The following is a 27,957-nucleotide window of genomic DNA, read 5'->3' as shown; positions in this document are numbered from 1 at the left end:
AAATAAAGTTTCATTGGGCGCCTGGGTGGCTCAGGTGGTTAAGCGACTGCCTTCGGCTCAGGTCATGATCCCAGAGTCCTGGGATCGAGTCCCACGTCGGGCTCCCGGCTCAGCAGGGAGTCTGCTTCTCCCTCTGACCCTCTCCCTTCTCATGCTGTTTCTCTCTCGCTCACTAATAAATAAAGAAAAATCTTTAAAAAAAAAAAAAGAAAACTATCTCTGAATGCAAACAAGTAACTACCAGTGACAATACTGAAACGTGAACCTGAGAATGAGGAAGAAAACTATTTCATGACCCGAGAGATGCCAGGAGGACTGTTTGCGGAGGCTCAAACGTTTTCTTCTGGGGTGAGTTAGGACACTGGGGTTTGTGGAACCAGGACCCAGGTGCCCCTGGAGACCAATGTCTCCTGTGCACGCCTGGAGCTTCTGGAAGTGAGACAGCCCCTCCCCAGGCCCTAACCTGATCCTCCACCAGCTTCCCCACGTCACTAAGTGTCACCTCTGGCCTTCCGGCCCCTGGGGTTGAGACCCCATCACCTGACCCCTCCACATACAGGCCACAAGTGACTATGTCACCTCTGTCTTCAAGGCACCTGGAATCCAAACCTCTCACCGGCCACCCTGGTGCCAACACTTTCCTCTCTCCTGGGCCACCCCACGGACGCCTGCCACCCCGGACCTCCCTGGGCCACCCCACGGACGCCTGCCACCCCGGGCCCGCCTGGGCCACACCGCGGACGCCTGCCACCCCGGACCCGCCTGGGCCACCCCGTGGACGCCTGCCACCCTAGAACCTCCAACAGACACCTGTCTGGTTTTCCGCACTGCCCTTCCCCCTCTGTGGCAGGGCCACCCAATGACCTGATCCATGTGACCGGATCACTTGTCTACAAGAAGCCCCATGGCTCCCATATCACACAGACCAAGACAAGTCCATCCTCTTGCCTCAGGAGCCCCTTCAGATCGAGAACCCAAACCGCACTCGCGCCCCTGCCTGTGTGTCCACCTACTGCAGCCGTGTGGGCGGCCTGCTCACCCGCAAATATCCCCAGTACGGCCCAGAGCCATGCGCCCCTCTGCTGGGCTCTGAGTCACTTTAGTTTCTGCTCTCTGTCCAGGTTTCCACATTTTTCTGTAAACAGCACATGTTGCAGGAGGTGAGCACGCCGTCTTGCATGAGAACCACGGCAGATGGGCTCTGCTTCTGCAGGTGGCTGCACAAGGTCTAGGGGCCGCCTGTGGAAGCCGCCACGGCCACACTTAACACGGGAACGCTGAACCAACCGACGGAGGGAGGCCACAGCGGGGAGAAGGAGCACTGTGCACTCCACGGACCCTCCACACTCGGCAGCGGGCAGTCCTGTACGACCAACGGCCGGGAGCACAGGGAGGCGCCACAGGGACAAGGCCACATGTCCCACACGTCCCTGCCCCATTCCCGGACCTGAAGGGGGGAAAGTGCCCCCAACACAGGCGAGTGCAGAGAAGGCGGGGCCCCCACGTTTCTCCCCAGGGGCACCTGCAAGGCCAGGCTGGTCGGTCCAAGGAGTGGAATCGTCCACATGGCCCCCGACCGAGGCCGGTGCCTCCAGGAGGACGAGGAGGCGCCACGGTCTACACGTCTACACGGCAGAGCCGGGAAGCTCAGCCCCAAGCCGGGGCAGGACTGAGGGCGGCCCGGGCGCTTCCTCTCCTCCCAGGAAGCAGAGGGCCGGGTTTCCACATCTTCACGCCGCACGTTCGTATCTAAGAACACTCAGTTCTTGGACATTTCTGTCCTGCGGGCAGGATGGACTCCCCGAAGACGAGTCAGAAAACCCCGTGGAAAGCCCAGAGCCTGACCCCCAGTGAGGGGACGGTGCGCACGCGCTCCCACAACGCTTTAAATGAACACTCGCCGTTGAAGGGATGCTTCCACACAGGAGAAACCCCGGGCCTCTGGCGTCCTTGAGAGCGCTGCGCCCGGCTGGCTCTGCATGGACAGGCTGCGGGAGGGCCGTCAGGCTCCCTCCGTCCACACAGCACCAGGGCGGGCTCAGCAGCCGCCTCACGAACGCCCGAGCACCAGGAGCCTCCTTCCCAACAGCCGGAACCCTGCATCCCAGGCACACGGCCTCATGGATTCGCGGCTAGCCTGCCGGGTCACGGGGCCCGACCCGCCCGGCCTGGGGCTCAGGGCAGCGCACGGTCCAGCTGTGCATCAGGGGACCCGAAGCGGTAGCTGTGGGGCAGCCCAGGCCTGGCCCACCGAGTGCTCCCTCAGACACGGGGATGCGGGAACGGCTCCCGGGAAGGCCCCACAGCCGTGCGGCCCAGCACTCAGGGGAGGGGGCCCCGGGACTGACTTGTTCCGTTCAGGTCGACCATCAGGCCGTGCTGCACGTGCTCCTGAATGAGCTGCAAGGTCCGCTCAAATATCTCCCCGGCGCGCGCCTGCTCCACGGTGTAGGGGTCCCTCGGGTACCGGAACAAGGCCAGCAGGTCGTTGGGAGATCGGGGCCGGCTATCAGGGGTTGAGGGGCACACAGGGAAGAACAGAACCAACTTTTGAGGACAAGAATCACTCACATCCAAAACTGTAATTATTACCACTAAATAGTTCTGGAGCTACTTTTCTAGAGACACGATGTATCGTACCTCACTCGTCCCAAGCGGAAGGCATCGAACACAAACAAAAACAAAGACACTAAAAACAAATAATTAAGTCAATAGAGGAAACACAATCTGTTTTAGTTACAATGCAGAATAAAACACTTCGGAATTACCAACGTGAACAAATACGCTACAGCCTGAGAGATTTTGTTCTTGCCAAATCACTCATTAACAAGCCCATGGAACGAGTTCAGATTTTCTAAAAATGCCTCGTTTGTGAATCCTGGTTCCGCTTCTACTCAGAAAGGACGTGTCTTTTGTTGTCCAAACCCCACAAAACTTGATGCCAATGTTGATTATGATTTTTAAATTAAAAGGTTATCCCCTGGACGAAACAGGTCACAGCTCTGTTCTACCCCAGAGGCTGAGCGAGCAGAGGTCTACACCCGCCCCCGCCCCCTCGGTACCTGTCAAACAGGTGCGTGCGGGTCGAGTTGATGGCTCTGTCCACGGTCGCAATCGCTTCAACAATCGATGTGGCCACAAACGGGTCCCCATTTCGACTGACATCAGGAACTGGGAAAACAGGAAGTCGTCCGTTACGTTACTGCGTTACTTATGCGTCTGGCTGCTTGCTCCTTCCCCGCCAGATGCCTCGCGCCAGAGCGGCCCGGACGTGGCTGCCAGTCAGCGGATGGTGCCCACAGTGCCAGGCCCCGTCCGCCGTCGGCAGGCCCGTCAGACCTGCAGCGTGGCATCACCGGTTCTGATGCTGGCGGCCACCGTCCTCACCTCCCCCTCCACACTCACCGTCCCTTACGGCCAACGTCACCGTTGAGGAGAGCAGCCAGCTCACAGACGCCCTGCTCAGACCTTTCCAGTGGCTTCCAACATACGCGGAATAAAAACCAAACCATGGCGTGGCCAACAAGGCCCCAGACCAGCCTGGCCTCCCCGATTCCTCCACTGGCCTCCGGCTTTCGGCTCGTCCCGACCTCAGGCTTCACACTGGCCATGCCACGCGGCTCTACGTCTCAGAGTTTGCTTGCTCGGGGTGGGCCTCTCCGACGGCCTCCCCCAACCCCGACTCTCAGGGTCGGATCACTCTTCCGGCCTGCTTCTCGTCCCTGTCCACCACCAGCATCTCTGCACTGAGCCGGAAGGTGCCGCCTGACTCACCTCTCGGGCCCCCGACAGCGCCTGACGCCCAGCCCTGCACAGAGCCGGGGGCGGCCACCCCTTCACGCTCCGCAGACCCAGCCCACTCACCGCTGTAGGCGGGCCCCTCCACACGTCTGAAACGTGCCCAGCAGCCATTCCCCCGGCACAACCCCCACCTTGGTGTGTCTCAAACGGGGCCACATGTACTAATTTTTGGAACCTAATACTTTTATGCTAAGTGGCAGGCAAACAGATTAGATAATTTTACACAATTTTATGACTCCAGTATTTCATGATTACGCATGACTTGGATTTGTTGTTCTCTAAGCAATGATCACAAAAATAATTTGAAAGCATTAACCTATCTTTAGAAGAAATAAAAGAAATTCACCAAAACGTTAATAGAGATTATTTCTTGGAGGTGGGATTGTGGGTGGGAGATTATTTTTAAATCTCATATATATGACTAATTCACATCAAAGTAACATTATTTTTAGGTATCAAAAATTGTCATTCAAAGAAAAAGTTATAGAATTCATAAATTGAGTTTTACATCCATTTCACACACCATACATAATGGGAAAATAACATTTTCCCTAAAAAAAAAAAAACCAAAACCAGGCTCCCAGTTATTCCCTTATGGTTCCCATCTGGCAAGTGCCTACCGGCTTCAGGCTCTGGGGGGTGCTGGGCGCACAGACCAAGCAGACCCCGCCCCATCTGGGGCTCTCACAAGCCCCTGGGAAAGGCAGGCGGGTGAGCCGTGGTGGGGAAGGCAGAAGCACAGGCCCAAGTGTGGACACTCAGGATGGGCCGCCCAGAAGGCACAGGGAAGGTAGAGGGGATGTGCCTGGGACGCGGGTGGGGGTCAACCCTAAGGATGCGGCTTTCAGCCTGACACTACAACACGTGGGAAGCATCAGCGACAGGTCACGGGACCTGCCCTCTCAGGAAGATGGCTGTGTGCTCGCTTCGGCAGCACAAATACTAAAATCAGGAAGATGGCTGTGCAGACAGAACAGGCGAAGGAGGCAGGTGAGGGGCAGACGCAGACGCTGGACCAGCGTGGTTGTCAGGGTGCAGGGCAGGGAGCTGCTCCTGATTAAGGACACTCATCCCGGGAAGACGGGGGCCCCATCTGGAGCAAGTGAGAACAGCAGAGGGGCACTGGCTTGCTCAAACACGCGCCTGCCAAATGGGGACCGTCAATTACACACTGTCGAATTTGGGTGGGTTTGGAAGACGGCCATGCCAACCACTAAACTGTGCTCACGGAGAGCCTTGATCACAGGGCACGTGACCACACTGGCCTGCAGTCCCGGGGCGGCAGCAAGAGTGTGTGGTGCCGGGACCCTGGCGTGTTCCCCCGCCAACCAGGGACGCGCTGCCTTCCGAGAATCAGATGGTGGGCCTGCAAGTGCCCCAGGCCGGGTGCCCCCTCCCGCCTGTGAGCCCACGCCGGGGAATGTCCACATGGGCCACAGGGACTCACCGCTCACGCTGAGCACCATGCTGACGGAGGCCTGCCCGATGGTGTTCCGGGCCACGCACTCATAGCGGCCTGCGTCCGCTGTCCCGACATCGTGGATGGTCAGGAACCCCTCGGGGCTAATGTGAAATTTCCCACTTTCCGTCACCTGAACCCCATCCTGGAGCAAAGCAGAACAGGAATGATACTAGGAACGAGACCCAGAAGCAGAAGTTGTTTTACCTGGGGGTGGAGGGACCACTCTCAGCACCTCACAGATGGACATGGCCTAGAGGATATGCTCAGATCTATCTAAAACTGGAGAGAAGAGGGGATTTAGTCCAATTTACTGAGAGGAACTTTTCTTAAACTCTTGTGAAAGATCCAGAAAAGATTAAGACAGAGACCGAGTCCCTTGGATTCTCCAGGATCAGGGGCTAGGGGCAAACAATCCCCCGTGGGATGTGCACGAAAGTGGGGAAGGCAGAGAGTGCGGGCACCCAATGACGGAGAAGGGCCCTGGGCAGGTCTTCTGGGCGACAGGACACCTGAGCCACCCCTGAGAAGGGCAGGCGACGGGCCCGGCGGAAGAAGGACAAGAACAAGCCCACCGGGACAGCGAGACGGCCACACGTGGTCCCGGCAGAGGGCAGGTGAGATCTGGGCAGTGGGGGGACGCGGGAGAGGGCCAGGGTGTCCCCCGGAACTCAAACCTCCCTGTGGGGGCCCCCCTGCCCGTGGCCACCCTGTCCTCCAGGGACACAAGTCCTGTCAAAACCCTCGTTCATAATGGCTAAACACCGGGATGCGATTTTCTACTGGGCTTCACAAAAGCAACCCAGGAAAATGGAACAACAACAAAAAACCTCTCCATTGACGATGGGGCCATGGATCTAACCGGAGGGTTTTTGTTGCTTTGTCACTGAGAAGAACGTGAAAAAGAGAATGCGGGTTTGTTTGCTTCTGGTTTTGTTAGGAGGGATCCCTCAGCATCGTTTAACTCCGGCTGTGGTGGGGATGCTTTCTCTGCTCCAGACGGTGCGGAGAAGCCACGAGCCGGTTGGCACCTGCCACACCCGTGCCCCGCCCCCCACGGGCGGTACCTTGTTCCAGGTGATGACGGGCTCGGGCTCCCCCTGGGAGCTGCAGGGGAGCTGCACGTTGGTGCCCACCTCCACCGTCATGTCGCTTGGAATGCTGGCAAACACCGGCGTGACTGCAAAGCAAGGGACAATGAGCTGACCGAGGAGGAGAACCCGGGACACTCGTCATTCGTACCAAAACGCTTCCTAAGAGCACAGACCCCTCGTCCTCAGCCAGGGCAGGCCCAGGGCACTCTCGGCCAGCACTGGGCCCTCCCTCTGCCTCCCAGCTCAGTCTGCACAGAGCAAAGGGGCCGGAGGGAAGGCGAGATGGTCTGCCGGCTGCCCGCCCTCCACCTGAGGGGCCGGGTCTCAAGAGCGGACCGCAAGCCCTCACCTCACCAGCTCCTATCCTGAGCTGTGAGTGCTGGCTGCCGAAGGCCCGCCTTTCCCGAAAGCAGGTCTGCACAAAGCAGTCGGTCCCCCCGGAGGGGCCGGCGCCGCGTACCTCTGGGCTGCACGGTCAGGTGGGCCACGGCCCTCTGGGAGCCGATGATGTTGACGGCCTGGCACTCATACTGGCCCTGATCATGCAGAGCCACAGCCGAGATCCGGAGCGTTCCCGACGAGAGCACCAGGTGCCGCCTGTCCACGGACAGCTGGCTCCCTGAAAGGCATGGACACACAGTGGGCCACTAGGACTCAGGAAGGCCGGGTGCAGCAGAACTTTCTCAGAGCAAACGGAACAGTGGGACCGACTGGTCTCTGCCCGAGTCAGGGGCAGCAGGGCTCGGCACCTCCCGAGCGACATTCCACACCAGCTGGGAGCCGCCACGTCGGGGACAAACAGAGCCGCCCGGCCTCTTAGAAACTCCCCAGAAGCAGGAGGAGCAGACAAGAGAGATGCAGGAGCCGAGACACCGGGGGCCGTTGGGGAGGGACTGCTGGGGAGGGGCTGGGGGGCTGGAGTTACGCAAAAGCACAGAACACCCCGTTGAGGTGCCAGCACACGGCCCCTCCTGCCCGGGGACACGGAGTCCAGGTGCTGGGTGCTCACGCACCTGCCCACCCAGGGTGCTCGCTCCTCAGGGGAGGAAGGCGGCGAGCGGCCCTCTGGTTCAAGGCAGAGCCCCTGGGCAGGTCCTCAAGGTCAATTCCAGGACAGAGCCCTGAGGCCACCTCCCCTCCCCTAAACCTTCCCAGCCAGGCTGCCGGCGCCCTCGGGGACGTCTGTCTTCATCATCACCTGGCCAGGAGCTCACCAGCTAGAGCAGAATGGGGGGGCGGGGGTCACCCCCTAAGAATCAATGTGATCAGCCGTGTGACCTCGGATGGAGACGGCGTGACAGCCCCAGAGAATGAAGTAACACTGAGCTTCAAACAAATGCTATGGCAGTTTCCAGAAAGTTCTATCCTACCTGCTATGAAACTTCATCAAGATGTTAATTAAGTGTACATTAAAGGCAAGACAGCCACCATCTGGGAGGCGAGGGAGACAGAAGGCAGAAGGCCACCCGCATCCTCGGGAAGGACAGCCCTCTCTGCGCGTCCTGCACCGTAGCCGTGGGCCAGGCCTGCAGCCGGAACACGCAGATGCGGACCGTCCCCACCCCTGCTCACGGGGGCTGGGGCCTGGGCACAGGGCAGGCAGACGCGCCCCCGCGTGTGGAGCGCGTCCCAGCAAGTGCCGGGCCAGCTCTCACCTCCTTTCGTCCACGCGATGACCGGCTGTGGGTAGCCCTTGGCCTCGCACTGGAAGTCGACTGTCTGACCCTCGATCACAGCTCTGTCTGCAGGCGTCACGGTGAACTGGGGAAGAGCTTCCGGAAGGAAAAACATCGGAAACAACACTTCAAAGACAGTTCTGGGCACAGATGCTGTAAGCTAGCGTCAGCGTCGGCAGTCCCTGCAGGTGCTAGGGCACCGAGAACCCACGTGGCAGGGGGAGCGTCTGCGAGCAGGGCAGCGTCCGCGAGCAGGGCACGACGGCAGAAAGGGCGTCAAACAGCGGTGTTTCCCGGCCCCCTGCCGGGCCTGTGCCGACACGCCGCGGGCTGACCGCACGGACGGTGTGGATGGAGGGGAGGTGTCCGGCTTCCGCCCACGGCGGTCAGGAGACCCGAAGGTCCCTCTGGCGTCGGACCTCAGGGAGCACCCGGAGTGGGTAAGCGTCACGTTACAGCTGTGTGGGGACAGGGCTGCTTCATTACCATGGGGCCGAGTCCCAGCCCCAAATCCAGACCGGTCCCATCTGTACAGAAGGAACGACCAGACGCCAGGGCCGCGTGCTCACCTGCGCGAAGGGGCCTGTAGGAGGCACTCACAACAGACTGCGCGTGAGGCCGCTTCCCTGCAGGCGGGAGGGGCCAGCAAAGACAGAGGAGCAGGGGACACTGATTTCTCCGGTCTAGAGCTTCCACACAAATGCCCCACTTTGCAATTTATTTCTAAACTAAGAAGCTCACCATGGAGTCGCCTGGGGCATCTGGAAATACCCAGCTGAGGTCTCAACACCACAGGTCCTCTCAGCCACAGATAACAGCCAGAAATAAAGCCCCGAAATACAAGCCTCCTGAAGCCTCCGTTCAGAAAACAAACCTACCACCAATCAGGACGGGAGATGCGGGAAGCGTGCTGGAAACATGAAGCAACCTGCCTGCGCAGGGTGGGGGCGGCGGGCGGGGCGGGGTCTGTGCGGGGAGGGCTGCCGGGCGAGGGTCTGCGCGCGTGCACGGACGGGCGCCCTGACCCACCCTGGACGATGATCAGGGCCGCGGCGTGGATGCTGTCCACGCTGTTGGATGCAAAGCAGGTGTACTCCCCACTGTCGTCCTGCAGGACGTTCTGTATGTAGAGGCCGCCAGATGGGGTGATGCTCACGCGAGGGTCCTCGGGCAGGGGCGTGCGGTCCCCTTTGGTCCAGGTGATCCGCGGCGGAGGGTGGCCCGTGGCGCTGCACTCCAGGGTGACACTCTCCCCGACCAGCACCTCCGTGTTCTGTGGCTGGATTACAAAAGCGGGTCGAGCTGTCACAACGAAACACAAGTTCTGCGTTAATTCCCTCCAGGTCAGCAACGGCATTTTGCTTGGGTTGTTCTATCTTCGTTCCGTCTGCGGCCCTTAAAGTAAGTAAAGCAAACAAGACTGAATCAGAACCCGCTCTCGTCTTCTGTCCCGTGTCAGAAATCGTGCCAGCAGCGAGGGTGAGCGTGGCCCGGGGCTCGGGGCGGGCGGCCAGCGCCTCACAGATGGCCCCTGCCTCCCTCAGTGCGGCCTGAGCCCCAGGGAGAACCCCCACTTCTGTTGATTCTAAGTACATCGGGTCAGTCTGGTCAGACCTGGCTAGAGGTTCTTCCTGGCATAAAACACTGCTTTTAAACTATATTTAGAACATATAAAAATAAGCAATTTCCCTCCCCAAACCAAAAATATAAATTAAAACTACACTAAGATAGTACTTTTCAGCTCTGAATCCAGAAGAAAAATCCACACCCTTAGTAATGCAAGTTTTGTGAGGGAGTCTGCAGAACAGAACTCACTAGCAGGTGGTGTCCACGGCTGCCGTCCCCACTGCGGGCCAGCTCAGACGCGCACGTCGGGACCGCCGCGGTCCATGCACCCTTTCACCCAGAAGTTACTCCGCTAGGAGCTTACAAACATGGAAAGCAATGTATGTACTCAAAAAGGGAGGTTTTTAAAACATTCCTGTGATGCATATTCAGGCCAACACCCTTCTCCCCAATTCTAGAATCCAGAAATGCTCCTAAAACAAAATACTTTTTCATCACTTATTTCTAAAACTGGATCTATCTGGCATGAGGCGTTTACAGTCTTCACTTATCCCATGTGCTGGGACTATTCACACAGTTTGCCGTGGACGGTGATGACAGGGTGGGACCCGGGACCCCGCGGCAGCACCAGGCGGCTCAGAAGACCATGCACCAGGTGGCCTGCTGAAATTTCCCAGATTTCTGATTTCCAAACGATAGTAGGCCCAAGAGGTTTTGGGTAAAGGGACATGGACCTGAAATAGCAAAAGACTTGGGGGGGGAAACCTTCAGGTATTCCTGCTAAAGAACCAGTTAAAATAGATCACGTTCCCACCAGGTAACGACTCCCACGCGGCCCTGAAAAGGAAAGTGTAAGAGAAGTCATGTACTAAAGACCAGTGAGGCAGGGATGAAGAAGGAGGCACTGGCCGGAATTTGGGAGAGTGGGGATGGAGGTAGGAATTTAGTGGGTGAGGCAAGAAGCAGGAAACACATTTCTGCGTCTTTCATGTTGGTTAACGTTGAAGCTCCGCTACCCACGTATCTAAGGAAGAGCAGAGGATAGGAAATGCAGAAATGATCCTAATAGTAGCATTTCCGGAGCATGGCAAGCTAAAGCATGAAGCTGTTGGCAGGGACAAGAACCCCAACGTGAAAGCCCACCGGGAGGACACGTGCTCAAGCCGACACATGAGAAGCGGCATCACGACAGGCCAAGGCGAGGCCCAACACGACGCCACCCAGGAAGCTCCGAGTCCGGCTGACCCACGAGCTGCCCCTCGGTGACAGACAGCCAAAATCAGTGGAGGGAGAAGTGAATCTCACTCCAGGCTTTGTCAACCGAAAGCTGGTCCTCGCGTGGGGATGCGGCCCGACCCCCACGCCACTGGGCGGAAAGGACATGGCGCCACAGAACAGCAGAGACGCAGAAAGAAACAACGGGATTCGAAAGTGGGAAAGACATCACGGCCAGGCGCTAATGAGTGTTTCACACACTGGGAAAACAGAACTCAGCCCATCCTGGACACAGCAGAAGGGGGTAACTTTGACTCTGATAACCTAAGAACGCGGTAGGCCAACCACCAGCACAAAGGACGCCGTGTGACTTCCAAACTGGAAGCGGGAAATGGAAGAAGGACGGTAATTATGCCAAAGGAAGGCTCGGAACTCAGAAAAGACTGGACAAACGGTCTCAAGTAAGATGCAGAACGTGCAAATCTAAACATACTGCTCATGGCAGCAAATACAAATGGACTCCTTCAAGAAAATATCAGTCCGTGTCCTTTTTTTTTTTTAAGGCAGAGCAAAGGTTGCGGGTGACCTAGGACCACGCCTGCAAGGCTGTGGCTGAGGGTGCTTGGTTGTAGACCGCTGCACCCAAGTCCCACCCACATCCCACCCGCGTCCCTACCCTGGTCCTGCCCACGTCCCGCCCACACCCTCCCGCATCCCTACCCAGCTGGGCGTGGGGAGCAAGGGCCGTTCTGGGGGAGGCTCGTAGGCCATCTTCTGCACGTACCTGGAGACCCAAAGTACCTGAGGGTGACCTCCTGTGTCTTCACCTGCCCGGCCACATTTTTGGCCATGCACTGGTAAATCCCCTGGTCCGTCTCCTGTGTGTTTTGGATCATCAAGGTCCCGTCGTCCAGCAAGTTGAGGCGGGAATCTGTCTTCATGCTCAGCTCATTACTACAAAGACAGAAGTCTGGTACTCAGGTTCTTGAAGCACGAGGACACACCAGAGCCACACAGGAAGAGCCCCTGAGCACCTGGCACCTGGGGGCAGGGCACCTGGCCTGTCCAGGAAACTGTCCTACCACACAGACTCCAGCTTAGTCAGTACTTCTAGAAAAAGTGCTGACCCACCACATCTCTAATTCATCAACTTATTTTATTATTTACATGTTCAATCTATAAGATTTTAAAGTTTTAAAGTAGTCCTCTTGCCAAAGGGGAAAAAGGAACATAGTGGGAAAAATTCAAAGGAAACATTTTCCTTGGTTTCTGGCAAATTCATTCAAGATAATGGGGCAGGCCCACAGGTGAGGCAGGCTCCCAGGTGAGACTGACCAGCAGGTGAGGCAGGTCAGCAGGTGAGCCAGGCCCCCAGGTGAGTCAGGCCCCCAGTGAGGCAGATCCCCAGGTGAGACTGACCAGCAGGTGAGGCTGGCCAGCAGGTGAGGCAGACCCCCAGGTGAAGTAAGGTCAGCAGGTGAGCCAGGCCCATAGAGAGGCTGGCAAGTGGAGGGAGAGCCCGGCACCAGACTTCAGGCCCAGGGCTTTTGGGCTTTCACTCTGCTATGTTTGGCTCTGACATTTTAACTTCTGCTATCAATGTGTTTGTTTATGGAAGCAGGTGTAAAGGGCTCAGCCGAATCGATGCTTTTCTGTCTTTTAAATACATACTTATTCCTCTTATGTTAACTCCGGATTTTAAATCTCAACAAGTCCAGAGTCATCCAAGGTAACAGGTCATCTGAAGGCTGGGCCAGCATCTGTCCGTCCCTGCGCAGCGCTGGGCCCAAGTCATGGCAACAAACCCAGGCAGGAAGGTGTCTTCCCCTCCTGCACCTGACGGCTCCCAATGCCAAGCTCCCTGTTCCACTCGTCCTCCCTGGGAACGCTGCTGGACTCACCAGCCCAGCGCTGGGCGGGACGATGGCTGGGGGGGCATCCTCCTCGCCCGGTCATGACCAAACACGGCCCGCGAGCTCAGAGTGTAAGTGCTGAGAGCCGAGATCCACCGACAAGCGAGTGTCTGTCCGTGTCCCCGTGAGAACGGGCACAGGAGCCACGACAAGGTGCTTTCGGGTTAACAGTTTCTTTCTGAGGAGTCAGTTCTCACCGTACGCCCAAAAGTGTCCTCGTTAACACAGGGCCCTTGGGGGGCTGACCCCTGGAGCACCCTCCTCCTACACCTCTGCCCCCACACACCCAAAATGCTTGTGGATCAACGGGGAGACTCGTGTTTCCTGAGGCAAATCAGATGCGCAAGGAGCTAAGTACGTAAGTGTTGGCTTGATGGGCGTCCCTGAAGACGCTGTCCCCAGCAGGTAGGACCCCTCCTTAACCAGGAGGTCTGGTCCCAGTGTTCCAGCTGCGGAGCCCCAGTGCCCAGACCCGCCAGTTTCCAGCCACAGAACGTGGGCAGGTCAAGAACCAAGATGCCCCCCCCACTCCTCACCCCTGGCAGGGGGAGCAAAGTGCCCCCCCTTTACAGCAGAAAAGATGCAGAAAATTCTCTCCTTTAGACCTTTCCCTCCACAGCAGAGGACAAAAGTGTCAAGGGGCGTCTGTAGGTGTCGGGTGGGGCCATGCACAGCGGAGCCCACAGGGCATCTGGGGGACAGGGAGCACCCCTGGCCAGCACCCGACTTACTTGTTTCGCAGCCAGATGATCTCGGGCTTGGGGTTGCCTTCTGCTCTGCACGTGAAGAACACGGTGTTCCCTGAGGTGACGTCTGCATCCTGGGGCTCCGATGTGATCCGGGGCCTTTCTGTGCCAAGAAGGAAATGGAGATCTTCTGGGTCTTAAATGGTCCCATAAAAGTAAACAAGACCCCAAACCAAATCCCTCACATTCACAAGAAAATCCCAAACAAACATATATCCCAAGCACAAATGCTCCCACAAGGACAGACAGGCTTCTCCGCACAGACAGGCTGAGTCCTTACCCAGCATTTTCTGACCCTCAGATCCACCTCTAAGAGCCTGGGTGGAGACACGCACCCAACAAGGCCCAGTGGTTGCTCACCCTTCAAGAGGGTGAGGGACCTGTGTGCAGGGCACACTCCGTGAAAAGCTGTTCTTGAGTAAATAGAAAATGATGCTTTTTAGCTACAGCAACGCTGAGAGCAGAAAGCTCTACCATGCAGGGCAGGGCAGCAGAGCCCTCGTCCTTCGTCCCCCGGGGGTGCGTCCCCTCCCATGGCCCCGGGCCAGACAAGCTGCCTCCTCCAGTCTGCGGACCTGTGGGTGCTGCACATTCTCCTTCTCCACGACCACAGTGCCGGGGAGGCAGACAGAACACCCGCGGCGCCCGAGCCTGGTCCCGATGGGTAAAGTCAGAGCCGGCTGGTGAGTGGGAGCCCGGGTGGCTTGTGCCCCGAGGAGGGAGCGGACACCAGACGAGGACACCCCGGGCTGGACCGGGGGAATCTGCCGTGTGGGGCAGGTTTAGACTCGGGTGGCCAAGCGCGCAGCCCCAGCCTCTGTCCCAGGAACCAGTCCTGTCCCCGAAGTCCCACCGCCCAGTATCCCTGCTCCTGCATAGCGTGGCCCCCGACAGCCGGAAACCCGCCGTGCCCGGCAGCAGGATGGGCTCACACAGGACAGGGCCCCCGACAGCGCACCCCGAGGCAGCTGCGTGCACAGCAAAGCACACACGTCTACGGCTGATGAAGGCATCCAGATGCGGACAGGAGATCCGTGTCCCGGGCGGGAGACTGCTGAAAGCTACGGACTTCTAGCTTCCAGGACACAGACCTTTAAGACTTAAAAACGACGATGCTTTAGAGAAACTAATTTTAGCACCCCCAAAAAGTGCTGCAATGAAAATAATAAGCGAAGGAGTCCTTGGGCACTCTAAGCAAGATTCTGCCCTGCCGTCGGATTTTGCTCCTTTTTCTCGCGACCGGTTTCTCAGTGCAGCTCGTGTGCATGGCCCAGCGGGCAGAGGCTCTGGGCGGCATGGACCGAGCCCAGAGGCAGACCGCTGCCAGCCCCACGGGCCCCGCCCCGCGAGCACCCGGGAGTCGGGCCCAGCAGCTGCAGCCATGGGGGGAGCGGGAGACGCAGTGCGTTCCAGGAACTGGAGGCGAAAGCCGAGGAACCCAACAGTTGCTTACAGATGCTCGTACAGACGGCTCTGCCAAGGAGCGCCCTGTCGGGTCCCACCAAGACGCGATCTGGGGACACCGACACGGAAGGCAGGCCCTGCCCATGCCGCGCCCTCCGGACGCCTCCCTCCGTCCTGCTCACTCACCACAGTCCAGCTCTTCGGGGGTGATGGTGGCCACCGAGCGCCCCTGGATGCGTCGAGGATATTCACAGGTGGCCGCCGCCTGCGCATTCCCCGACTGGGCGTAGGTCTTCAGCAGATCCGCCAGCCACAGGATTTCACAGTCACAGTGAAGCGCGTTGGAGTCCAGCCGCCTGACGGGAGGAAGACAGGAAGACGTGGGGTCGAGCACACGGGCCCGGGCCCACGCACCCCTGGCCCCACATCGCCGTTCTCAGTGCGGCGGCTGACGGCCTTATCAGAAGGAATCCTGAACAGCGAGGAAGGCTGTCTCGGTTCACTGTATCCTGCGCGGAAACTACACTTCCTAGCCTGATTTTCCACTTCCTGACATCAAGCCCCTCTCACACCCTCGGGGACGGGACGGGGACGGATGGCCAGCCGCAGAGCAGCCCCGCGGCCACAGGGCAAAGCACAGGAAGCACCAGAAGGCGTCCGGTAACTGTCTCCGCCGGCACTCACATACCTTTATTCTAGTAAAGTTAAGTACTCGGTATAAGAAGAAGTATTTTTAGAGGCCTGGAGAATTTGGAGGTCAGCGTACTTAACGTCTAGCTGTGGGAACGCTTAGTACAGGGAACAGGGTAGAGTCCTTCTCCAAGGATCTTAATCCCACCACTAAAATAGGCAAAATGGGATTAAAAATTAATCTGAAGAATTTAAAACTGACTTTAACAATGTCTTGCTCGCCTATGAAACGGTCGGTCTGCTGGCTCAGTCCCCGAGTCACCGGGGCTCCGAGCTGCGCCAGCTCCAAGGGTTCAGGGCCTCCTGCCCCTTCCTGAGAGGGACCCACGCTCCACAGCCCAGCAAAGGACCGGTGGACGGCCGCGGGGACACGGGGCTGTGCTGAACACATACTCACAGTCTTTTCATGGATTCCAAGTGATCGAATGTTCCTGGAACCAAATGTGTGATTCGGTTGTTATGTAAAAATCTGTCGAAAGAGACAATACAACAAACCAAATTTTTAAAAATGCTTCTTATATGTGTAGAAAACAGTATCAACAGTCAAATAAATCAGCTTTTAAAAATTACTCAGTGATTCCATTATTTCCTACAAATGAATCTGAGAATGTTATTTAGCCCAGAAAAGAGCTAGGGTGTTTTTTCTATTTTATCACCATTCCCAAAGAGACAATTGCCAGTCCCGCCTCTGAATTGTGAGACAAGGAGCAGGGACTTTGCACGGCCAGTTCTCGGAGGCTTGAACAGCCTCCTGTCTCCTGCAGAACCTGGACGGGGCGATGGCCCAGGACCGCGGGCGGACACGGGTGGGTGGGAGGAAATGCAACTTACAGCCTTTCTAGCTTCGGCAAATGTCGGAATGACTCTGGATCCAGAGTTTCTATCTGATTAAAGTGCAGATATCTAGATAAGTGTAAAAAAAGAGGGAGAGAGAGAAAAGAAAGAAAGAGCTTTTAACAGTTTTACTTTTTGCAGATTTAGATTTCCTGCTCAAAAAAATGTTTCCTAAGTCCTTTCAAATTCATATGTCAATAACTCTCTAGATTTCCTACATTGTGTGGAAAACAAGTGAAATCATCAAATACTAAGATTAAATACAATTAAAAACGGCACAGACCGTACGACTGACCAGTTGTCGGTGACTCTGACCGAGGCCCCTCCATGCCCGGGACCTGACCACGTGGCCGTGACCTCCGTGCAGTACGTGGGCCTTTGCAGGAAAAAAGTCCATGTAACCTTCCCTACAGCACATAGGTAAGTAGACGAATACCTTCATTCAGTCTTCTAACCTCTATGTGAATTTAGGGGGGGATGAACTTACACTTCAATTTCAGACTGAGCATAGGATTAGCCACAGAAATGATGAAGAGTAAGATCCTGTGTTTCCTCAAACGTGCTCAATTATACGAATATACAGTGTTCACACTTCTTTTGCTATGTTTCCTTACTTTCCATATATTCATACATTTTTTGGTACAATTAATTTCTCCTCATTTTCCTGAATATTGCTTTTCTCACTGTGAAAATCAGTGTTTTTCCCCTTAGGTGAAACAATGGACACGGACTTGGATGTGGCCTTGTGATGGGGATGCTTCTGCAGCGAACCCCCCACCCACACGAGGAGAAGAGAGGTCTCCGCCCTCCACGGCTCGCTCACGTGGGGCCCGGCAGAGAGACAGGGACAGACGCGAGCGATTACAGGTTTCATCACGAACCCAAACACCAGACAGAGAGCGTTCTCGAAACGCGCCCTGGACCCCGTAGGGACCTTCACTAACATTGAAGTTACTGGAACTTCAAGGTCACCCAAGTTCAGTTGCCCTTCCTAGCCCATCCCTGTCTCCCTGGCCCAGCTCCCCGGGAGGGCGCTGCGGTGACCCCGAGTCAGGAGGTCGCAGACGCAGCTGCAGAGCCCAGAGCTCAGGTCAGACCCACACTTGCCTCCCGTGCCTCCCGAAGACAGGTCCCTGCCCATCGACCTCCACTCCAGGGTGGGAAGCCTGGGAGCAGGGTGCACGGGAGCCCAAATGGGGGAAAATCCGCACTGAGCGGCCGTCACGGGAGAAGCCTGAAGGAGACCCTCGTTAGCAGGCAGGCTGGGCCCTGGGGAGGCGTCCGGGGAGGAGGGAGGGCCTGTTGGTCCTGATTCACTGAGGCGTGTTCCTGTTGCCCACAGACACAGGGCTGGGCCCGCGAGCTCAGGCCAAGTTCCCACAGCTCCAGGCAGCCTGGGTGCCACCACCCTCCCACGGCCCCAAGGTGGCCATGGGTCCCAACGCCAATCTACGCTCTCTGACTCTGGTCACATGTTCACCACACAGGACGAGGAGGGCCTCCCGGAGCCCGCTGGAGCCCAGGCTCCACCGACTCCCAGCAGCTTCGGGCTGGCAGCCTCCGGAGGGCGTGGAGGGGCTCCTGGCGTGGGGAGGGGGAGCCCGGGCAGGAGCCACCCCCGGGCCACGGCACCATGCACACCCACCAGGAACAGCCTCATCTCCTCACACAGCACCCTCCCTGCGGGCGGGGACCTGGTCCTAAGTGTCTCTGCGTCCCGTCAGACACCCACCGACCTTCACGGAAGGAGAGCCACGTCTCAGTGGCCCAGACCCTAACTACCCAACCCGGGGTTTTGAAGGCATCCTGACCCAGGACGCTTAGTCAGACACCCTGCTCCAGGCTCCTGGTGCAGTGGAGCCTCACTTCTCCCTAGACTCTGCCTCTTTTCTCCGCAAAGATAAACCGACTCCCGCCTCATCAGGGTAAGCACCACCTGGTTCTAATTTTTTCAGCAGGTTTAAATCAGACACGGTTTTCTGGGTGTTGGCTATGACTATCTTACTGCTCCCACCCCAGGAGAAGCATGTCAGATGCAAGAACTCCATCCTTCGTAGACTCTCCATCCACTGGATGTTTTCCAGACACTCCCATGTGTTTCTGCAACCCTCTGAACTCTGGTCCTCTCCAAAGCGGAGATCGTACAAACCTGACGTACAACTGCTTCCCAGTCCTACTGCATGCCGTGCACAGTGAGCTCAGCAAAGCAGGTCCCACTGGAATAAAGACCCACCTAGACCCACGAGCATCATTTGTGCTTCCGAAGCGCCTGATTTCGGGGGAGCCCCCGCCCCAGCTCTGCCGTTGCGCTTCCGGAGACGCTTCTGTGCCCGGCCAGGAAATACGCAGACAGATGTCAGGACGCGTCACAGCCCACGGCCCTGTCCAGCCCCGTGACTGTAACCGGATGGCCATCTGAAACTCCTCGGAATCACTTCAGCCCAAACAAACCAGAAAAACTCCTCTTACCAGGAATTCTACTCAAAAATGAACACGCTGACTTCATATGCCACCAAAGAAACAACATCCAACATACACTAACTAGAAACACACGAAGAAAGTTCATTTTCTCCAGAATAACGACAAAAAGCAGAAAGTTAGCTGGATATGTAGGGAGTCACAAACAGGAAACAGGGTACAATGAAAACAACCTGCTCGTCCCACACTGCCCCGGATACCCCTTCCCGAAGACCTTTCCTCGTTCGCAAGTCTGTCTCTGCTTTACATCGGGAGCACCGTGGAGGTGGGGGCCACTCGGTCTCACTGTTCTTTGGGTCACGGATGCTCGGCATGGGCTGCCGTCAGCAGAAACCAGTGCCGTCCATTCCGGGGTGGAGGGGGGTCGGACAGAACCGCTCTTTCCTTTGGCATGCACACACTCCCTACGTCCCCGTTAGTACGAACATGCATCGTGCAAACAGCAAACTTAGTTCATCTTCCTACAAGAGGCAAAGGGCGGGTGACATCCAAGACAGCCGAGGACGGGAGAGGGACACTTACAGTTGTTCTAGAGAGGCAAGTCCCTTAAATGCTTGCCTGTCAATTGACTGGATCTCATTCTTGTACAGATAGCTGAAACAAGAAACGGGGAGCATTAGCACACACACGAGAGGCCGCAACTTCAGATGGAAAGAAGAATTACGTTGACACATGGAGGGAGTTTTCAAATTAATGACTGTATTAGAATACAAACAAAACATTTACACGGTGGTGTGGCTCCCTTCGCGGAGGTTCCCGGCCCTTCCTCAAAGGAAAGTCTCCAAACGGGAGGTTCTCCAACCACCGCCTCGTCTTCCAAAAAGTCACAGGCTCTGGAGTGTGGCTTGTGACTTGTTGACCATGCACGTGCTCCAAAGCTTGAAGAAAACAGAACCACCTCCCCACACACATGATGTGCATTGACTGTAAGATTCCACAACCTGCGTGTTTTAAGATACCCAGGAACAGCTAGGGGGGCAGATGATACGAAGCCTAAATGTGTTCTCACCCACCAGAATCCTTCTTGCAAAACAGAAGCAACAAGGGCAGGTTGGAAGAATCACAGAGTTGGCCTGCTGCCTGTTTTTATATGGTCTGTAAACTGAGAATGGTTTTATGGTTTTCACTGGCTGAAAATTTCAAAAGACTAATATAATAGTTCATGACACGGGAAAACTATATGAAATCTAAACTTCAGAGTCCTAACAAACACGTCTCTGCGGCAGCAGATCTCGTGAACCCCGCCAACGTCATGGTGCATCAGACGTGATTTGTGTCAGGTGCAGAGACGTGAGCCCTTGGCGCTTCTCCCCAGCCGATGACCTCAAACTCCACGCCGTCCCCACCGTGACGTCAGCAGGCACTTCTCTGCACCCCGACACCGGCTGGCTGGGCTTCTACCTGCTTGCTTCCGCAAATACACCTGCTCTGTCTTAATGCCGTGCCCCTGCACGCTGCGTTCCCAGGACAGTGTGCACCACCGCACTTTAGCTCACGGTATTCGGGGCAGGCTTGTTTCACAGGACCCGCTACACCGTCTCTAACTGCCACCATCCCGCTAAATGGCTGTCATCTCTCCCTCTGCACAAATCAGCTGCGGTGACCCCGCGGAGAGCTGCGAGCCGTGGCACGAACAGGCGGCGCTCACCCGCCGGTCCAGAGCCCGGTGCCCACAACAGAGGCCTGACGCAGCAGGCACTTCGCCAGGCCGCGTGGGTGTGAATCCTCCAACTGCACCCACTAGCTGTGTGCTCTTGAAGACGGTATTAGGCTCTCTGTGCCTCAGTCTCTTCCTGTGTAAAGTGGAGAGAGCAGCCCCTCAGGATCACCGAAATTTAGTATTTCGAAAGCTAAAAGAATACGGCCTGGCCACTGGCAACTTCAGTTCTGGAGGGAGCTCCTGCTCCCCCATTATTACAAACAGGGTTTCTGGGCTCACTTCTCTAACACAACAGGGCAACGGCCTGCTGGTGCATCGTCACTTGGCACACACTTTAAAGACAACGGGAGTGCGAGACAACTGAGCCCTGCTGATACGGAAGAACATGTGTTTAGAGGACATGGGAGCACCCTCTGTCTTCGTAAGAATAAAGGGCACTGACCATCTTCCGATAATGGGTTCTAAAGAGTACTCTACTCCACCACAGAGTCCACTTTGAACAGGAGGCCCCTCCCCGGACTTAATCGCATCCTTTGGAAATATCAGTTAAGGGGAAGGTTTACACCTTCCCACAAGTAACTAGGGTTCCAGCAGATAACCAGGACTCAACTTCTAAAAGCATGGACTAAATATAAAGGCAGAAATAATCAGTAAACTTCATGAGAGCTCTCAAATGTTTAAATTGCACACAGTGCCCTCTCCTGCCAAGGACGGGGATCAAATGGGGAAGTGGGACCCCTTCTCACCCCTGCTCCTGGGGTCCCTCCTCACCAGGGCCCTTACCCCCTGTCCTGCTGACCACTGCCCAACCCCTCCCCAGTGATGACCAGGTGCCCTCCACCAGTGGGCATCGTGGAAATGGGGGGGGAAGGTGAGGCTGGGGCGCAGGTGCCTCGATGGGGAGCCAGCCAGCAGGCGAGGCTTATTAAGTATTACTTTAAAAAAATCATTTTAAGTGAAAAACAAGGTATCCCAAACTATTTCACACTAAATATGTTTGCAGGTTAAATAATAAGTTGCTCTTAATTAATTCAAACCAAAAGCAAAATACAAAATAAAAAACAAAGTGACCCACACACAAACTACAGATGCTGGTTATCTCCTAACTGAACCTGCTTTCTAAGAAACCAAAACCTTTCTTCTGGAACTTGTATAGAACTTAAAATTTAAAAACAAATCAAATAAATAAAAACTCAAGAGTAAATAGAAGGCCTTTTCCTCATTTTTAAAATGAGCAACAAGGCTTAATAATTTTCATACGTTATTCTATTCTATTCTATTCTATTGTAAAAATTAACAAAGTATGCCAAAAGTGATGGAAAAATATTTATACCTAACAGTTTCAATTACTTTCACTGAGGAATATATATTTCTATAAACACAGTAAAGTGATCACTTAGTTAAGAACCAATGACATCTAAAATCATAGAGGTTTCAAAACACACATCTAACAATGTGACTTTATTTTAAAAATCAACATGACTTATAGACATTCAGGTTCACTTATGACATAAATTTCCCAAAAAAGTCACTGATCTAAATCCCTCATTAAAATGGTTCTCTTTGAAAGGTCATCGAAGTCTTAAAAGAATAATTTGCTCAAAGCACAAGACACGTACTTTTATCTATAACCAGGAATGTAACTGGAATGTCTGCCTTACGGCTTCCAGTCCTAAAATAAGTGCTTGCAGAGGTATTAAGCCGGCCCTTGCCCGCGAGGTCATCTTTTAACCTGCAAAACTCATGTTTTTAAATGCTCTTAATTAACTAAAATCAGTTTTAAAAAGCAAACTACAATTTTACTACCTAAAAATAAGAAGAGGTGAAATCACTCAGAGGAAGACTGGGAAATTAGCAGACGAGTGAAATTCTCACACTTCGCCCCCAGCGGGAGAGGCCTCTGGAAACCGTGCTTCCATCTCCTGGCACGTCCGCCCGGCGCGCACACCAGAGAGGGGCCGCCAGTCACCTGCTCCCGCACCACCTTCCAGGGCTGTGGCTTTAATCTCATTCCACCTACTTTACTTACGGCTGAAGACACACACACTAAGCATCACGCAGCGCAGTTTTAACTCATTTTAAAAATCCCAGTCAAAAATTCAGTCACCTTCTGAAAATGGACCCTAAGAGACGGATGTACTTATATTAATTTGCAAGCTGCAAAAAATTCAGCTCAATGATTAAACAGTCGATATACAAACAACACAAGCTTTGGGGGAAAAGGACTGATCGTTCACTTACAGATATTTTAAGTTCTCCAGGTCTTCGAATGCTCCGCTAGGTATGCTCTTGATCTGGTTATTGTTGAGAAGCCTGCGAGAGAAAGTCTGAGTATGAATTACAACCAGCACCCCTCTGAACCCATTGTGGGAACACATTCCTACCGGTTGGAAAAGGTCCTAAGACGATTCGGGTACAGAGCTCAGCCCCGACACTGGCCGAGTGCTACATTCACACGGGAGCGTTTCAGCGCTCACCCTGTGATGACGCGTGTCCTCAGGGTACGCGCGTCCCTGTCACCGCACACCAATCCCCTCCGTATGCACACCGACCAAATTCCTTCTCCGACGCAGAGGCGTAGCTATCTGTCCTCCTGTCTGTCGGACTGTCCACCTCAGCGGAGTGGAAGGCCAGTGCAGGTGGTTCTCACCAGGGTCGGACCGCCCCCAGGCTCCCAGGGCCCTGCCTATCCCCCTGTGCCCACAGCCGCCCTCCGGAGCAGAAGAACCAGAGACACCAGCCTCCTGACAAGCTCAGCATACTCGACAGCAGCCCAGGTCAGCCGCAGAACCTCTCAGCGCCAGTCAGGCCCATTCCCTTCGTCTGTCCGTCCTTGAGGACTAAGCATGGGTGCACAACGGGATGGCACCCCAATCCTCCTGGGTCCAGCTACCCAGGAGAAGCCCAGGCCCGTCCTCCTTCCGATGGGGCGTGTGAACTAGTTAGCACAAGTGAACGGATCTGGCCCAGCTGGGGACTGAGTTACTACTCACAGGAAGAGAAGGGGATCACGTGGCCATTGGTCTGGGTCAAGCCACTTATGAGGGACCCACACAGGTCCACGGATGTCAGACAAAACAGGACGGCAGCCAAGCACAGGATCCACAGGCCTGGCATCTTAACGCGCATATTCTGTTCTAGGGTCCCAAGTCCACTCTCCTCATTCATGCCCCTGACCACGGATAATCAGGGCTGACCACAGCTGAAAGGTGTGATGATTTCCGTACTTGTTTCCTACTGGGTCCCAATAGAATGTTTGGACTTACAACGTATTCAAGTTTCTCAGCTTCCTGAATGCCCCAGGCTGGATCTCTCTGATTCTGTTAAAGCGAAGATCCCTGGGGAAAAAAAACAAAACAAGAAATGCATTTATATAGAGAAATACGCAGTCATCACTGGTCCTGTGTCATCTCAGTTCCAGCACGACGATAAGACATTTAAGGAATTAACCTCACAGCTCATTCGTGGGACCAATTATCTCTTCAGTGAGGCTAACTGCATAATGATAAATGAATATTTATCTGCATGACAGGGCAGCCATATCACATTACAGAAGTTTGTTTAAACAACACCTACGGGGAGATAAAAACTTACTCTAACCCTACACCCATCTTCTGCCAAACCTAAGGTCTTCAAGCCTTCCCCAGACACAGGATCGACCCACACATACTCCACGGAGTCGCCCCGGCACCCACTCCAACAACTTCTCGAGCTGGAATTCGGCGGTTCATCTGCGAACTGCCCACAGTGTCCTCTCAGGGACGAGTTCAGACCCAGCGTCCGTGAACTGGAAAGATGCACGCGTGCAGCGTGGATCTTAACTCAGTACTTCCAGGCAGCTTAAATAGTTAAATGTGTGCTGGGAGAACAGTTCCTGATGTTTCAGGAACAGAGGGACGACCTGAGCAGCCCAGGAGAGAGCAGAGCGCGAGGCCACGTCCACAGAGGCTGCCGGCGCTGTGGGGGAAGGGCAGGGCAGCTGGTGGGGCGGCCCCTCCGCGGGACAGGCGCAGACTCGGCCCTGGGGCCATGAGCTTGGGGGCAGAAGGCATGCAGATGTCCATTTCCACCCTCTGAATTAAAACCCATCAATTAGATTAAAGTAAAAAATATAAGATACATAAATTCAATTAAAACCTATAATTTATAGTTATAATTGTAATGTTTATGAAAGTCACAGAAAAGTAAATGAAAGGCCACTTTCTTTACCACAGAGTCTTAGAAAAATTAAGATGCCTTGCTCACAGGCCCAAGCCCTGTAACAGTGCAGCAGGATTATCGTGGGATCAACGGGGAGACCCCCATTCACATGAAATCCGACTCCAGTGCCTCAGAATGGACCTGATTTGGAAAGTCTTTGCAGAGATCAGCCAGTCAAAACAAGATCAACACAGTATGAGGACGGCCCTACTCCAGTATGAGTGGTGTCCTTAAAGAAGGGGGAAATTTGGAGACAGGCACACGGGGAGAGGGCCGCATGAGGACTCCTGCAGTTCCACCACAAGCCAGCAAAGGCTGGGGGCTGTGGGAGACGGGGCGATTCTTGCCCAGCACCCCGGAAGGACCCAGGCCTGATCTCGGGCCTTCTGCCTCCAGAGCCGCGAGCCTCTGTGCTTCTGCGGGAGCTCCGTGTGCGGGGCTCGGCGCAGGCGTCCCAGGAAACCCACACAGGCTCCTGGAGCAACACTTGGTCTAAATCAGGAACGACACTTCTCTCCTGACATGTTCATGAACTTTTTAGGAATCTGATTATTTTGAGCCAATTTAAGAGTCATAAATGATGTACAGAATTGGTTCTAGTCTATGGTGCGATAAAAGGCTTTTCAGAAAGTATTTAAGTCGCTAAAATGAATTGTGTTGACTTAGGAGTGAGCACATGAAACATGGAACATTGGGGCATCTGCGTCCTGGCTCTGGGTCGGGTTTCAGGGTAGCAGAGTCCCCAGACATCGGTCTCCACCTGCCCTGGGCAGCCGACCTGGCCCTCACCCCGGGGGCTCTCCCTGGTTCCCGAGAGCCACCAGCATGCTCTTCCGGGAACGCACCTCCCCTGCACTGACGTGTGGCTTTTAAGGAGAAATTGATCTACATGCACACTAAGGACATTAAAGGTGTGTCCACTGGGGAGGTGCTGAAGCCAGGTCCCCAAGGGGAGGGCACGTGCGTCCAGAGGCCCCGTCGTCCCCCGTGTGGAATGTGGGGTCGTGGTTAATGAGCAAAGACTGGCTAGCTGGGCTTTAGTGTAAACACAGGTGGTGGGGAAGCTGTCTCCTCGCATGTAACAAACACAAGCTTTCCCAGGACTTGGACAGACGCCCCGGGGCCAACGTGGAGAAGGCATGCCCTGGAACGTGAAGGGCCATGCGCTACGCGCAGCAGAACCGGTCGGGACATCGTCCAACCAAGACGCCAGGCCTCAAGTCCTCAGGAAGGACGGTGGCGTGGGCTCACGCAGCTTCTGACGCCTCTGACACAGAGGGGAGCAACACGGAAACCTCGTGGAGTCTGGAACGCAAGCCGCTGAGGGACAGAGGACTTGGCCACCTCCTGACGCGCCAAGGCCAGCCCGCGGGTGTGCGGCCCATGCCAGGAGCCCCGGGGGACGCCTGCAGAGAGGCCGCCGCGCACCCCGCGGCCACCGCGCACGAGCTCAGAGCGCCTGAGCGGGCCGGGCCTCACAGAGACCTGGGGTCCAGGGAGACCCACGCCAGATCTGAACGACCTCAGGGGGAAGCGGCGTTCAGTGCCTTTTAACACACCGGCACACGTAGACTACACACTGAAATATGAGCGTGTCTGATACACAGCTAAATAACGTTGGTAAAATTAACCTGCTTCCAATTTCTAGTGAAACTTCTGCAACATCTAAACTTACATATATGGTCGCATCTTATCATTCGGCGTCTTTTCAAGCATCCAGGCCAGCTCCCGGCTTCCCAGCAGACAACCAGAGAAAGACCACACGCCCGCCCAGCCAGGGAGGGGCACATAGAGGCCCCCTTCCCAACAGAAGCAGAGAAATTTGAACAACAGAAAGGAACCAAACAGAGATTCCGGAAGTGAAGCACATAACAGCTGAAGTGTAAAGTCCTTGCATGGACTTAACAACGTCTTGAATAGGGCAGAAAATGGGGTGAGCTGGAGGGCAGGACGCCAGGAAGCATGCAGCCTGAGGGACAGGGGGAAAGCCACAGGAGAGGTGGTCAGGGCCGCGTGGCCCGGGCCCGGAGAGACAGGCCCAGGAAATGAAGATGCCATGGATTCCCAATAGGAACCAAATTCCAAGTCATCACCACAGATCACAGAGGCTGTGTTTTACCTGAACTGATTCCCACTCTTAGGAAGTTATCAGCAGGGATTTATTAATCCAGGAACGGTGAGGATGCCCTTAAGCAATGTTCTCAGTGGCGTCCCCTGATCAGCAGCAGCAGCAGGAGCATCCCTGGGAAGGTGCTAGAACAGCCAATTCTGGGCCCCACCCCAAATCTGTAGGATCAGAAACTCTGGGGGTGGGGCCTGGTAGTCTGAGTTTTAATTCTCTCTCCAGGAAGAGCAAGGTGAGGTTTGGAAACTCTGCTCTTCAGTAATGCTGGGAGGCAGCAGTGTGCATGCGTGTGACTGCATACGTATTTACACGTGTGTGCACCTGTGTCGGATACATGTGCAGCATCCACACACATGCACGAACACGCATGCACAGCAGGTATCTGCTTGTCCCCTCTGCTCTTCCTCCACATTGGATCCTTAGGCCCATTTGTCACCACTGACATAAAGCTTACGTTAAATGCAAGCCGATTAACCAAGTTACACTCTAAGTACCCTCCCCCCATTCTTTAACTTTTGAAATAAGGTCTACATGTGCCTGGAGAGACAAAATGTCTAACCCTACAGAATAGGACCACAGGAGATCACGTCTGTGGAAAGTGCTCCCTACACTGTCAAGCCTTTTGTAGACACCCATGGCGGCCATCGCCTGCAGGTTCTGATGGTTTTCCCAGACTCCCTCACCGAAGGCACGAAGCACATCATCGGTGGCAATCTCTGCACTGAGCAGTCGCTACACGCAGAGAATCTCAGGGTAGTGCAGGAAGTCACTCAAGGGCTCCTAGAAATTATGACTTCAGGGCAAGATCACGGTGAGTTTCATGGTCCACCTCCACTGTATGTGGCTTCTAACACGTGAGGGCATGGTAAAGGTGGTCGGTTTTAGGAAGGAGGAAGGAGGAGAATTCTCATTAGGTTAGAAGAAATCCCTGCATTTGGCAAACAAGGATTCAGAAACAGACAGATCCAGCAACGAGCCCCAGGTCACTCACTCGTGAGTAGCAGGACTAGAGCTGAAATCAGAATCTGCTGCCAGGGCTCCCCCGGAAGCCTGTGGGGAGAAGGTATTTTCACCCCTGCCGGTGGGGTTCACAGGC

General features: G+C 55.2%; 1 protein-coding gene across 1 annotated transcript in view; it reads right to left on the bottom strand.

The window, feature by feature from the left end:
• The window catches only part of PXDN (peroxidasin), a 66,961-nt gene that overhangs the window by 9,711 nt on the left and 29,293 nt on the right, over nucleotides 1-27,957 (bottom strand). Inside the window, exons 2-16 of the mRNA XM_081797262.1 lie at nucleotides 23,803-23,874; nucleotides 22,778-22,849; nucleotides 19,399-19,470; nucleotides 16,396-16,467; nucleotides 15,962-16,033; nucleotides 15,061-15,230; nucleotides 13,456-13,573; nucleotides 11,596-11,765; nucleotides 9,060-9,332; nucleotides 8,010-8,126; nucleotides 6,815-6,973; nucleotides 6,328-6,440; nucleotides 5,249-5,405; nucleotides 3,063-3,171; nucleotides 2,349-2,506 (exon numbers count right to left, since the gene is read on the bottom strand). Coding sequence (XP_081653388.1) covers nucleotides 2,349-2,506; nucleotides 3,063-3,171; nucleotides 5,249-5,405; nucleotides 6,328-6,440; nucleotides 6,815-6,973; nucleotides 8,010-8,126; nucleotides 9,060-9,332; nucleotides 11,596-11,765; nucleotides 13,456-13,573; nucleotides 15,061-15,230; nucleotides 15,962-16,033; nucleotides 16,396-16,467; nucleotides 19,399-19,470; nucleotides 22,778-22,849; nucleotides 23,803-23,874 — 1,904 coding nt within the window. The remainder of the gene's footprint in view (nucleotides 1-2,348; nucleotides 2,507-3,062; nucleotides 3,172-5,248; nucleotides 5,406-6,327; nucleotides 6,441-6,814; nucleotides 6,974-8,009; nucleotides 8,127-9,059; nucleotides 9,333-11,595; nucleotides 11,766-13,455; nucleotides 13,574-15,060; nucleotides 15,231-15,961; nucleotides 16,034-16,395; nucleotides 16,468-19,398; nucleotides 19,471-22,777; nucleotides 22,850-23,802; nucleotides 23,875-27,957) is intronic.

Source organism: Leptonychotes weddellii, chromosome 10 (assembly GCF_054177405.1).
Source record: "Leptonychotes weddellii isolate Sample4059 chromosome 10, ASM5417740v2, whole genome shotgun sequence".
In the NCBI taxonomy this organism is placed as follows: domain Eukaryota; kingdom Metazoa; phylum Chordata; class Mammalia; order Carnivora; family Phocidae; genus Leptonychotes; species Leptonychotes weddellii.
This window is presented reverse-complemented; position numbering and strand designations above follow the sequence as displayed.